The 12,955-nt window shown below is 36.5% G+C and overlaps 1 protein-coding gene across 1 annotated transcript; it reads left to right on the top strand.

Moving 5' to 3' along the window:
- Positions 1-11,391: 11,391 nt before the first annotated feature.
- Positions 11,392-12,208, top strand: LOC140866964 (photosystem II repair protein PSB27-H1, chloroplastic). Its single transcript, XM_073272031.1, has one exon. The coding sequence runs from the start codon at positions 11,549-11,551 to the stop codon at positions 12,065-12,067; it is 519 nt and encodes a 172-aa protein (XP_073128132.1). The 5' UTR covers positions 11,392-11,548; the 3' UTR covers positions 12,068-12,208.
- The last annotated feature ends 747 nt before the right edge of the window (positions 12,209-12,955 follow it).

The following is a 12,955-nucleotide window of genomic DNA, read 5'->3' as shown; positions in this document are numbered from 1 at the left end:
GAAAATCCAGCCTGTGAATTTTGAATTACAGTCTGGTTTAACAGATCAAATTCGTTAATTTTCTTCGTAGAAACTTATGATAGATTTTCTAGTGCAATCTATCAAAGGGATTAAATATCCGTTCGTGGACCTGATTGAAGAACAGTTCGTCCATCAGTTCCAGGGATATACAACAAGAGCAGAGCAATCTGTTGGTGTCCATAATCTCGCTTCGAGATTGGAGGTAAAAATTTATAATTGTTATTTAATTTTTACACACACAATTTAATCGTTAAATTTTGATACCCATTATGGAATCGTTCCATATAAAATTTTTAAACTTCCGCTGCACCGGGTATCAATTCTGATTGATCTGATTGCCGCGTTCTCCAACAGTGGTATCAAAGACAAGTTGCTCAGATCAAGCGATTAAATTAATCGATTGTACAAAAATTTTTAAGCCTCGGTTTTTGAAACAAAATAAATATTTTAAAAAATAAAAATTTTTCCGGGCAAAACCCGGGCAGCGATGGTCGCTGCCCCGGGCAGCGCACGGCGCTGCACAGGGTGGCGCAGAGCGCTGCCCAGGGCAGCGATCGTCGCTGCCATAGGGGCAGCCGGGCTGCCCGGCCCAAGCCCTTTGGGGCGCGGGCAGCCCGGGAATGTCCCGGGCGGCCCGCGAAAAATTATTTTAAAATTTTAAAATTAAATTTTAATATGTTAAAATTCTATTTTTGGTCCAATCGAAAATTGTTTTTGATTGGTCCACGAGGCGTCGGATCGAATTGTTCGAGTCCGAAAATTTTAAAATTGATTTTTGGATAAATTTGAATTTTTTGAAAATTTAAATATTTTATCCGTTAAATTGAATTTTGAAATTAATTATTTTTGGTACAATTGATGATAAGATATGATCTTATGGATATATTGAGTAAAATATGATTTTATGTATAAAATTGGATTTTATAGATAAAATATGATTTTATTTGATAAAAAGATAAAATATGATTTTGTATGTAAAATAAGATTTATATATGAAATATGATTTTATCCTTTTAAATTTAAATTGCCATTGCATGTTATCCAATAAATTAATTTTGAATTAAATGTTATTGGATAAGGATGATCGATTGTCATGACCAATTTTGTAGGTGTATGTTAGGAATTTACATTTGTTTTTATTGTTGTTGGATTTATTAATGGGCCTGGTTTATGGCCCAATATGAATTGTCATATGTAATAAAAGTGGGCTTGGTTTATGGCCCGTTCCCACCCCTTAAAAATGTATCCCCTACTTGTCATTGTTATTTATTGTAAATACATTAGATTTAGTGGGAGATGAAGATTTGAAGATGGAGGTGGGCCCAGCAGACAATAAAGACAGAAGAAATGTAAATTGGGAGCACAATGTAATAGGATTGCATTGCATACTGCATATTACCTAGGATTGGACTAAGACTCGTGATTGGCAACCACGGGTCGATTAGAAATGGAATCGATCATCCTATATAATATGTGATATTATTGTTGTATGCATGTTTTAGACAAAATTGTGTGAATCCGGCAAGCATACAAAATTTTAAAAATGATGAGACAAATTTTCAAAATTAAAATCCCTCATTTTAAATATGATTTAAAATTGATATCAAGATAAATAAAGGAAATTTAAAATTGTTTAAATATTCCTACCTTCCATCAACGATCAATGTATGAGATGCTACCCGCGGATACGGTCCGGCTCATATTATTGTGGGGGCCCGTTCGTCGGAAAGCTGTACATTGGATCGACACATGTTGTAAGTTGGGTGGAACTCCCATGGGATCGGCTCATATTATTGGGGGATCCACATGGCGACCGTCCATCACAACTTAATATTGATGGGTCATCTTGACATGTCACAATAAACGGCGTCATATTATTGGGCCCTTATTGGACATGAGGTAAAAACGTGGAGGTTGCTTTGGAAGCAATTGGGCTCTACCTTTTGAAAATTATGGTTGGCTGATATTATTCGGGACCATAGTTTGTCAATTGGACTCCATGTTCTCACTAAGGAAAACAGTTTCCCGTTTTCACTAGAGGGTAGTGAAATCGTTAAATTAGTGGGAGTGAGATTCATAAAATAAATTTCGCCTATTTTATGTCTTAGTAAATTACTTAAACAATCACTGATATTTGTCTGTTTCTTTTCAGTATTTCATAAAGATGAATTCGCGTAATCCACTTTTCTCGATCCTCGAACAAAATAAATTGACTGGCGCAAACTATACGGAATGGTTCCGTAAGTTGAAGATTGTCTTAACTTCGGAGAAGATGCTCTACGTGTTAGAAAAAATCTCCTCCGAAGGAAGCACCAGCTGACATAAGTCCGGAAGAGTTAGCCAAACTTGATACATGGTGGGACCATGATATCAAGGCCAAATGCTATATGCAAGCCTCGATGTCTGATGAACTCCAGAGGCGATTTGAGGACACCGTGAATGCTGCTGACATTCACGTACAACTCAAGGAACTTTTTGGGGCTCAATCGAGGGCTGAAAGGTTCGCTACTGTAAAGGAGCTAATGACGTGTCGCATGCGTGAAGGGACTTCGGTCCGTGATCATGGGGTACGAGTGATTTGGCTCATACAGAAGTTGGTAACCCTTGATTTGGTGTTGGAGCATGAACTCAACGTGGACTTACTACTTCTATCTCTTCCTTCTTCGTTTGACGGATTTGTGGTGAATTTCAATATGAACAAGATAGAGGCCTCCTTTGAAGAGATGGTCAATATGCTTGTGACATATGAATCCACTTTAAAGAAGGATAAACCGACTTTCTTGGTGGGCTCCTCTTCTTCTGCTAAGAAGGGGCCAAGTACGAAGGGTAAGAAACGTTCTGTCCCACCCAAGAAAATCGAACCCGAGAGTACAAGACAAAGGCTTCAAACATGGAAAAATCCAAGGATGTTTGCCATTACTGCAAGAAGCCCGGTCATTGGAAGCGTAACTGCAAGGAATATCTAGAGCAGTTGCGAACTGCGAAGGGTATGTTCTATATTGAAATAAATGTTTTACTTAATACTACTTCTTGGGTATTGGATACCGGATGTGGATCTCACATTTGTAATGATTTGCAGGTGATGACAAGAAGTCGCAGGCTTAGAATGGGTGAGACCCAGCTGAGGCTCGGAAATGGTTCTAGAGTTGAAGCTAAAGCTGTGGGAGATATTTATTTAATTTTGCAGAACGGTTTTAAGTTACTTTTGAGAGATGTTTTATTTGTTCCGGATTTGATTAAAAACATTATTTCTGTTTCTATGCTTGATAGAGATGGTTATTCTTGCAATTTTGTGAATGGGATTTGCAATATTTACAAGAATGAATGTTTGATTGGAAATGGACAACTTGAAAATGATCTATATAACTTAAAACTAAAAGACGTTCCAATAAATTATGTTGATAAACCGGCAACAACAAACAAAAGGAAAATCGATAGCCAAAACCCAGCAAACCTTTGGCACGCTAGGCTAGGTCATATTTCCTCAAGGAGGATGAACAAGCTAGTGGGAGAGGGCATGTTTGATATGTCTGATATTAACTCTCTACCTACTTGTGTATCCTGCCTAAAAGGAAAAATGACTAAATTTCCTTTTAAGGGGAAACCTGAGCGTAGTCAAAATCTGTTGGATTTGATCCATACAGATGTTTGTGGTCCATTTAGAGTTGGTACTCAATATGGCCACACCTACTTCATTACCTTTACTGATGATTATTCAAGGTATGGGTATTTATATTTAATGAAATATAAGTCTGAAGCATTTAAAAAGTTCAAAGAATTCAAGGCTGAAGTAGAAAACAAGTTAGGTAAAAGTATTAAAGCACTTCAATCGGATCGAGGTGGAGAATACTTGAGTACCGAGTTTTTGGACTATCTAAAAGAGAATGGGATTCTCTCTCAGTGGACTCCTCCTATGACACCATAGCTGAATGGTGTATCGGAGCGTCGTAATCGAACTTTGTTGGACATGGTTCGATCCATGATGAGCTTCACTGAGCTTCCACCTTCGTTTTGGGGCTATGCGCTTGAAACGGCGGTATTATTGTTGAACAACGTCCACACTAAAGCAGTGGACAAAACACCATACGAGTTATGGAATGGCAAAGCTCCTAAGTATTCGTACTTGAGGATTTGGGGATGTCCTGCTTACGTGAAGCGGACAGTGGGAGATAAGTTGGATAGTCGATCCACCTTATGTTATTTTGTAGGGTATCCGAAGAATTCAATCGGATATTATTTCTATTATCCTGCTGAAACAAAGGTGTTTGTTTCAAGGAATGCCACCTTCTTGGAGAAGGAGTTCTTATTGGATAAGAAAGGCGAGATGATGGAACTCGAAGAAATTCGAGAAGAACCCGAAATACAAAATAACGATCCTACACCTCAGGAACCATTGATAGACACGCCTATACTTAGAAGATCCGAGAGGACTTCTAGACCTCCTATTCGATATGGTCTTCTTCTTGAAGGGGATCAAGATGAACCCGATGTTGGATGTGATCCAAGAAACTTCAAAGAAGCAATTTCTGATGCGGATTCAAATTTATGGCTTGAAGCTATGCAGTCGGAAATAGATTCGATGCATACAAACCAAGTTTGGTCTTTAGTAGATCCTCCCGATGGAATTGTTCCAATAGGGTGTAAATGTATCTACAAGAGAAAGCTTGGGCCTGATGGTAAGGTATTGACCTACAAGGCGCGATTGGTGGCGAAAGCTTATACTCAAAGACAAGGAGTTGACTATGATGAAACCTTTTTACCAGTTGCAATGTTCAAGTCCATAAGAATCCTTATTGCCATAGCTGCTTGGTATGACTATGAGATATGGCAAATGGATGTGAAGACTGCTTTTCTTAATGGAGACATTAAGGAAGAAATCTATATGAAGCAGCCTGAGGAGTACACATCCATGGGAAGCGAGCATAAGGTATGCAAGCTTCAGAGATCAATTTATGGTCTAAAACAAGCATCAAGAAGTTGGAACCAGAAATTTGATGAAACAATAAAGGATTTTGGTTTCATCAAGAACCCGGAGGAACCATGCGTGTACAAGAAAGTAGTTAAGGATGCTGTGACATTCTTAGTACTTTATGTTGATGACATCTTACTCATTGGGAATGACGTAGGGATGTTGCAGTCAACAAAGATATGGTTATCAGGTAGATTCTCGATGAAGGATTTGGGTGAAGCATCCTATATTCTAGGGATACAGATCTATAGAGATAGATCTAAGAGAATGATAGGACTCACTCAATCAACCTACATCGACACCATATTGAAACGGTTTTCAATGGATGGGTCCAAGAGAGGACATCTACCCATGTGTCATGGAGTTTCTCTATCCAAGTCTATGTGTCCCAAGACTGATGAAGAGATAGAGAAAATGACACATGTACCATATGCGTCAGCCATAGGTAGTATCATGTATGGGATGATATCTACCAGACCGGATGTAGCATTTGCTCTGAGTGTCACGAGCAGATATCAAGCTAATCCCGGTCAAATGCATTGGAAAGCCGTGAAGGACATTCTTAAGTACTTACGAAGGACTAAGAATATGTTCATGGTATATGGAGGAAGAGAACTAAAATTGGAAGGCTATACCGACTCTAGCTTCCAAAGTGACGTGGATGACTCGAAGTCAACCTCTGAATTTGTGTTCATGCTCAATGGCGGTGCTGTCTCTTGGAAGAGTTCCAAGCAGGACACCACAGCGGATTCCACCACTGAGGCAGAATACATTGCAGCATCAGCTGCTGCTAAAGAGGCCGTTTGGATGAGGAATTTCGTCCAAGAGTTGGGCGTTATTCCAGAAGTTTTTGGTCCAGTCCCGGTGTACTGTGACAACACGGGTGCCGTTGCTCAGGCAAAGGAACCAAGGTCTCATCAAAGATCCAAACACGTACTGAGGAAATACCACATCATCCGGGAGATTGTGGAAAGAGGAGACATCACTGTCGAAAGAGTGGCCTCTGCAGACAATATCGCTGATCCACTTACTAAGCCCTTGCCAGGTCCATTATTTGACAAACATCGCGAAGCAATGGGTCTACGTAGTATGACTAGTTGGCTTTAGGGCAAGTGGGAGATTGAAAGAGTGGGTGCCCGGTGAGCCAACTTATGGCTAAGGGCTTTGATGACTCTTTGTATAAACAATCTTTTGTTTAATATAATTTACACTTTTATTAATGGCAATGACTTTATCTTTCTTCATATTGTTATATTGTGATATACTATTGTTGTTTTGATAAAGATCTTGAATATACTATAGTGTATGTAAGATGTGGTAGAACATGGGGATGTCTATCATGAAACACATCTTATAGTCACTGTATATTCTAAACTGTTCCTAGTCGATTGAGCCGTTCGATAATAAGGATAAGGATCGCTCGAGTTTGAGACTAGCATTTGCGGTGCAGAGTACCACGTTACATTGGTAAGGAACATAGAGATGTTCGAAGCATGCAAATGGATATTCATACGATGAATGATCGAACTACCCTATCCGGACTTTCAAAGTGGTTATCACTTATCGAGTGGATATAGTCCGCGGTTTTGGTTGTACACCATTAGTCCTTACTACTTGAAACATCATTGAGACTCTATATGCTAGTACTATGCTTTGACTCGTTTACCGACTCTATTGGGGTCATCAGGTGTCGGGATTGGGTACAGTTACAACACATATAGGAGTCGATGCTTTGTTGTCAAGGATTCACCACATACTTGCGAGTGTGGATATCCTATGCGATCTGAGGAGATATTAGTGTGACGAATCTCTGACCAGAGTACATGATGTGGTTTAAGAAATGGTTTCTTAGTAGCACATGCGATGTCACTATTTGATCTTCAAGATGTATTGCATAGTTATCGAATCTCGAACGACTCTCGATTTACCAATGGTTATTGATTCGATCGGGATATATGGTTGAAGGGACCGTACTGTACGCTAACCAAAATCTATTGGTTCTTGTAGGCACTATCAGTGATACCTAGGGAATCATGGGGCGATGTTGCTAGGCGCTCATACCATGATTCGATGGGCAAGTCGGAAATTGTTGTTCCGAGTCACAAGGAGTTGTGAGCCCACGGCTAGCTGTATCCCTGAACCATTGAGGGTCACACAGAGTAATGGATTTTTAATCCCCATTGAGATAGTTAAATTTAAAGAGTTAAATTTAATGAACAAAGAAGTTGGACTTCTTATTTAAGAGTAGAGGAGTAAGATTTTCTAAAAATGACATAGGGATGGGCATTTTTGGAAATCACTGAATTCGGATTCAGAAAAATTTATCTCGACTTTAAAAGGTGCAGAAATGGTTTCTGTGAACATTGGTAAAATCAGTTTATCAATCAGAGTCACGATGAATTTTATATTAATTTTTGAACATGCGGGCTTCGCTTGTCAGGCTTGAACTTATGACTAATGGGCCCTAAGCTGTTAGCGGCCTACATTATAAATAAGTTATTGCAGTACAAAAATTACACACAACAGGTCACAAATTTTCGAAAACCCTAAGTATTTTCTCTAACAGTGGCCGCCCCCCTCCCCTCTGCTCAGGAAAATCCAGCCTGTGAATTTTGAATTACAGTCTGGTTTAACGGATCAAATTCGTTAATTCTCTTCGTAGAAACTTCTGATAGATTTTCTAGTGCAATCTATCAGAGGGATTAAATATCCGTTCGTGGACCTGATTGAAGAACAGTTCGTCCATCAGTTCCAGGGATATACAACAAGAGCAGAGCAATCTGTTGGTGTCCATAATCTCGCTTCGAGATTGGAGGTAAAAATTTATAATTGTTATTTAATTTTTACACACACAATTTAATTGTTAAGTTTTGATACCCATTATGGAATCGTTCCATATAAAATTTTTAAACTTCCGCTGCACCGGATATCAATTCTGATTGATCTGATCGCCGCGTTCTCCAACATTTGTGTCAAGTTAATGAACTAAATGTTGTTATGTTGATTGAAGAAAATACGCTTTATGTTTCAAATTATTATGATTTGGTTTGTAAACTATTCTAAAATATTTTAAGTAAGGTTTGATGTATGCATACATCTTTCAAAAATTTTCTTTTCCGAACTAGTTTTAACGTCATGTTAGTTTGTAACATCTTCATCGGTTGAGGGTGTTACAGTCACATTCTCCCACTTCCATTCTGGAATCTCCAAACACTGCATCAAACCACCCGATCGACGATGCTCAGCCTTGAACTGCTAAAAACCAAGAGATCGAGAGACAAACTGGTAAACTCTACGCTTCGTACCTTTCCACTAGAACCTTGTATGTAGATCCTTGTAAATCTTTGCACTACTTGAGTGCATGGTGAATCTACTGCGATGAGCCAGAGAAAAAATCTCATATCGCAAGGTTGAATCATCAGGTACCACCACTCTACCAGATAAACACAACAATCTGTCTGTCTGAAAATAGAAACCAGATGTGTTGTCTCCTTAAGAAAATCTCGCTAACTTTTGCATCTTCGGATTATAAATTTCCACTTGTCGGATGCCGACAAACAATGATGGCTCAGCTCACCCCAAATAAATTAGATGAAATGTATTTGATATGCATGATATGTTATGCTTAGACACACCAATGCATTATGTTCTATTTTAATTTGTTTAAGATATGTATGTTCTTGTTGAGTCTTTAAACTTAATTTGTTTGAATGGTGTAGGTGATGATGATGTACATGAGGTTATAGATGATTATGTGGAAGGACAGGAAATGGGGATGCTGGTTCGACGAAGGAAGATGCACGAGCGCGTTGTTAGAAGAATTCCCCTGTTTTGTGCATCAGCAGAATGTGTTGGATGAGGAAACAATTTTATTGTCATGTTCGTTGACAAAACCTTTAGTTTATGATGCAAGGTCTTTATTACCATTTTATCGGTGCACGATTCTTTGAAATACAAGTTTCTTTTTCGTATGTTCTTATGTTTTATAGAATATAAGTTCAGTAGTGCCCTCGGGTTTTGGAGACGTTACAACTGTTTAGTCACTTGGGTCTCTCTGAACCATTTCGGATCATCCTGAATCCAATTCTCAACTCTATAAACTCATATGAGAATCCTTTAATCATGTTTTGACTAATTAAACATGTGTTAGGCAATTGATCAATTTACTTAAAAATCAGGCTACTACACTAGCACACATCCTTATGTATATATATATATATATGTATATATATATATATGTATACATTAATGGGTTAATATCGTAGTTAAAGTTTGATTCATATAATTTAGGTTTATATTTTTTTATTAATCGGGCTTAATATTCAAACTCTATATATGTTGGATTTATATTAAAGCAATGGACTTCAATTAGTTTGTATGCATTGATAAACTTAAGGAAAAATTAAATGAGCTAATCAATTATGTGGTGGTAATTGGTTAGAACTCAAATACTATAAATATAAATAAATTTATTTTCCTATATACATATTCATATTTAGAGCACATTAAATTGATAAATTTTAGCATAATTTAATTTTCGGCATCGGAAGATTGACTTTAAAAAATTACAAGAAAAAAATACTAAAATATTGATATATATTTTAATATAATAAAAGTGTAATATAAAAATATGAAATTTTTTATATATCTTTTTTTTTATCAATGAATATTTTCACCTAAAATTTAGCGCCCCTTGTAAGCTTATAATCCTGGTTCCGTCCGTGTTCTAGAGTCGTTTTCCACATGTTTTATTCATAATAAAATCTCTTAACCATGTTTTAACACTTTAAAAATGATTTGTCATTTAATAACTCGAAAACGAAAGTCGGGTTACTACAACAGTGCACTTGACAACATATTTCATAACGATACGTTACCACTGATCCATGTCATCTTATATTGAAATGTTGCACTGATATATTATCGTTTGATCTGTTAATTGTATGTAATTCAGTTTATTATTCTCTCACTAAGTACTTAAAACGTAACGTTACTTTTCTTTCTATTTATTATAAATTCCATGTACAAGTTACAAAACCTAAATATAAACAACATTATATATGGACAGTGATATGGTGGATTAGCACGACCTTGATGAGACTAGTTCCTTTGGTTTATGATTATTCTATGCTACACTTGGAGTATTTTTTCCTCCATGATGTGGTCAAAAATCAACCATTGGATCATCAAGACATATGTCAATTTTCATAAAAATATATGAGTCCCATGTAATCTAATGATATTGAAATATGGGGGAGAAACACTTTCGGTGTAGTATAGACTAAGCCTTTGGTTTATTAGTATTTTTGTTATCATTTGTGTGAAGTTAAGGATTAAATAAACTTCTGCTACCATGAATCTAATTTACTCATTTAATGTGCTGATTTTATTGCAAGTCGAACACTCATACCTTATACAAACATGTTAGAGCTCCTTTCAAAAAAACATGTTAGAGCATATATTATATTCAGATTTATTGTCATCTCTGATCAAAAGTTCTTTCGAGAACATCGAGTCAAATCCGATATTTATTTTAAAAATGAAAATTGTTTATCTAATTAATATTTTTTAGAATCGTATCTGATTTATTAAAGAAGAGCACCATTTAGTAATCGAATTAAAATTAATTTAATGAAGCCAAAGACGAAATATCTAAAATAACTTTCAAAAAGTCAAATAAATAAATAAATAAAAGACAAAATCTCTATCTCTATTTAATTTAAACTTAATTTGTCCATGATAATCTTCATCTTTATGATTTCATTTTATTTTGAAATTTAAATTTCTTTGAAACAACAATATAATACATTTATACAAAAAATACTATTCATAATTTAATCACACAAGCAACTTATTTTATTTTAAATTTAAAGTGATTTAAAACAAACATATAATTTACGTATACAATAAATAATATATACACGACTAGTTTCTTTGATTTATACAATAAATAACAACATTATATTGGACAGTGATATGGTGGATTAGCATGACCTTGATGAGACTAGTTTCTTTGATTTATCAGTATTTTTGTTATCATTTGTGTGAAGTTAAAGATTACATAAACTTCTGCTACCATGAATCTAATTTACTCATTTAATGTGCTGATTTTATTGCAAGTCGAACACTAATACCTTATCCAAACATGTTAGAGCATAATATATTATATTAAGATTTATTGTCATCTCTGCTCAAAAGTTCTTTCGAGAACATCGGAGTCAAATCTGATATTTATTTTAAAAATGAAAATTGTTTATCTAATTAACATTTTTTAGAATTGTATCTGATATATTAATAAAATAGATTTTGAAATGTAGAAAACTCTAGAAAATAGAATATATATATATATGGGGTGATATATATCAAATGAGCCATGGAGCACCCGATGTCACAATTAGAGAATTCATATCATCGAAGAATCCTGTTGGATGTTTTCTCATCCATAAACTACAAAAAAACAAGATAAGACGATAAGCCTACGTGGCAGAAATTACACACAAAACCATATCCTATTATTTTCACAGGCTTCCCCAAAAAATTAATCAGATTCCACCACCCATGGCCTCCCCAACTCTGATCACTCCCACCGCCGCGGCCACCGCCACCAGTAAACCCCTTCCACCCGTCAAGTCAAAACTCACCACCGCCACCACCGCCGCTGCCGCCATATCCTCGCTACCCACCACCCGCCGCCGCAACCTCTTATCTCTGTCAGCCGGTTTACTGCTTCTCTCACCTGTCAAACATGCATTGGCTGCGACGGACGAGGAATACGCGAAGGAAACGGCGGAGGCGATCGTAAAGATTAGATCCACCCTTACTCTGGACAAGAATGACCCCAACATGGCCGCCGCCGTGTCGGAGCTGAGGGACATCTCCAACGGTTGGGTGGCCAAGTACAGGAAGGAGAAAACCCTGCTCAGTCGCGCCTCGTTCCGCGAGATGTATTCGGCCCTCAATGCCGTTTCGGGCCATTATATTAGCTTCGGCCCGACCGCTCCCATTCCCGCCAAGAGGAAGCAGAGAATCTTGGAGGAGATGGACACCGCGGAGAAGGCCCTATCGAGGGGAAGATAGATAGGAGGGGACTTGAGAGTACTAATCCCATTGATTTTTTTTTTTTTTTTTTTTTTGTACGAGTTACAATGCACTGAGGTGCATTGAAATTTATATGTTTCTAAATGGAATTTCTTCAACGGACGGTACTAAAGCCTATATGTCCCATTTTATATATGATTTACATAATATGATTCTAGAAAATTGATTCTATCGGAAAATTAGGTATTATTTGAGAAATTTTGTGAAATTTTAATAAGAAAAAACCGAAAAGTTCCTAAAAACACTCACAAATACTATCTTATTATGATTTGTTTGCTGGCACGTAGTAATGAACGCTCCATAAGGGTACGTGGAACAAAATTTCGGTGCAATCGAAGTCTCATATTAATCAATTAGGTTATTTCCAAATTTAGTTTTAATATTTTTTAAAATGATCGATTTAATATCTATCATATTCGTAGTATTGCAAAAGAGTTGCCCTACTTAATATCCAATGCTGTTAGAAAGTAGAAACCGAAAACTTGTCATATCCATTTTCTCCCTTCGACTCCATGACAAATTGAAAATGATCTTTACTGTATAGAGGAGATGAACGCTGAAGGATCTTGAACTTCCATTGAATTGTCGTTAAAATTACAACTGAAAGTACTTTATATGAAAAATAGTACGTGTACGTATGCAATTTATAACTTTTTAAAAAAAGTTAATCAGATAAATATAACGGTTGAAATTTAAATCAAGTATACAACAAGAATCGACCAAATACAACAGGCAACTAAAACCCAAATTATAGTTATGTTGGGATCAACAATGTGTGTAGAGAGAGAAAATACACACTTTAAAAAATATTTTAGCTATAATGACTTAATTTTGAAATGTTCAAAAATAAGCCGAGCATAAAGAGAT

Source organism: Henckelia pumila, chromosome 4 (genome assembly GCF_033568475.1).
Source record: "Henckelia pumila isolate YLH828 chromosome 4, ASM3356847v2, whole genome shotgun sequence".
Taxonomy (NCBI): domain Eukaryota; kingdom Viridiplantae; phylum Streptophyta; class Magnoliopsida; order Lamiales; family Gesneriaceae; genus Henckelia; species Henckelia pumila.
The sequence above is the reverse complement of the archived record's forward strand: the minus strand, read 5'-3'. Positions and strand labels throughout refer to the sequence as shown.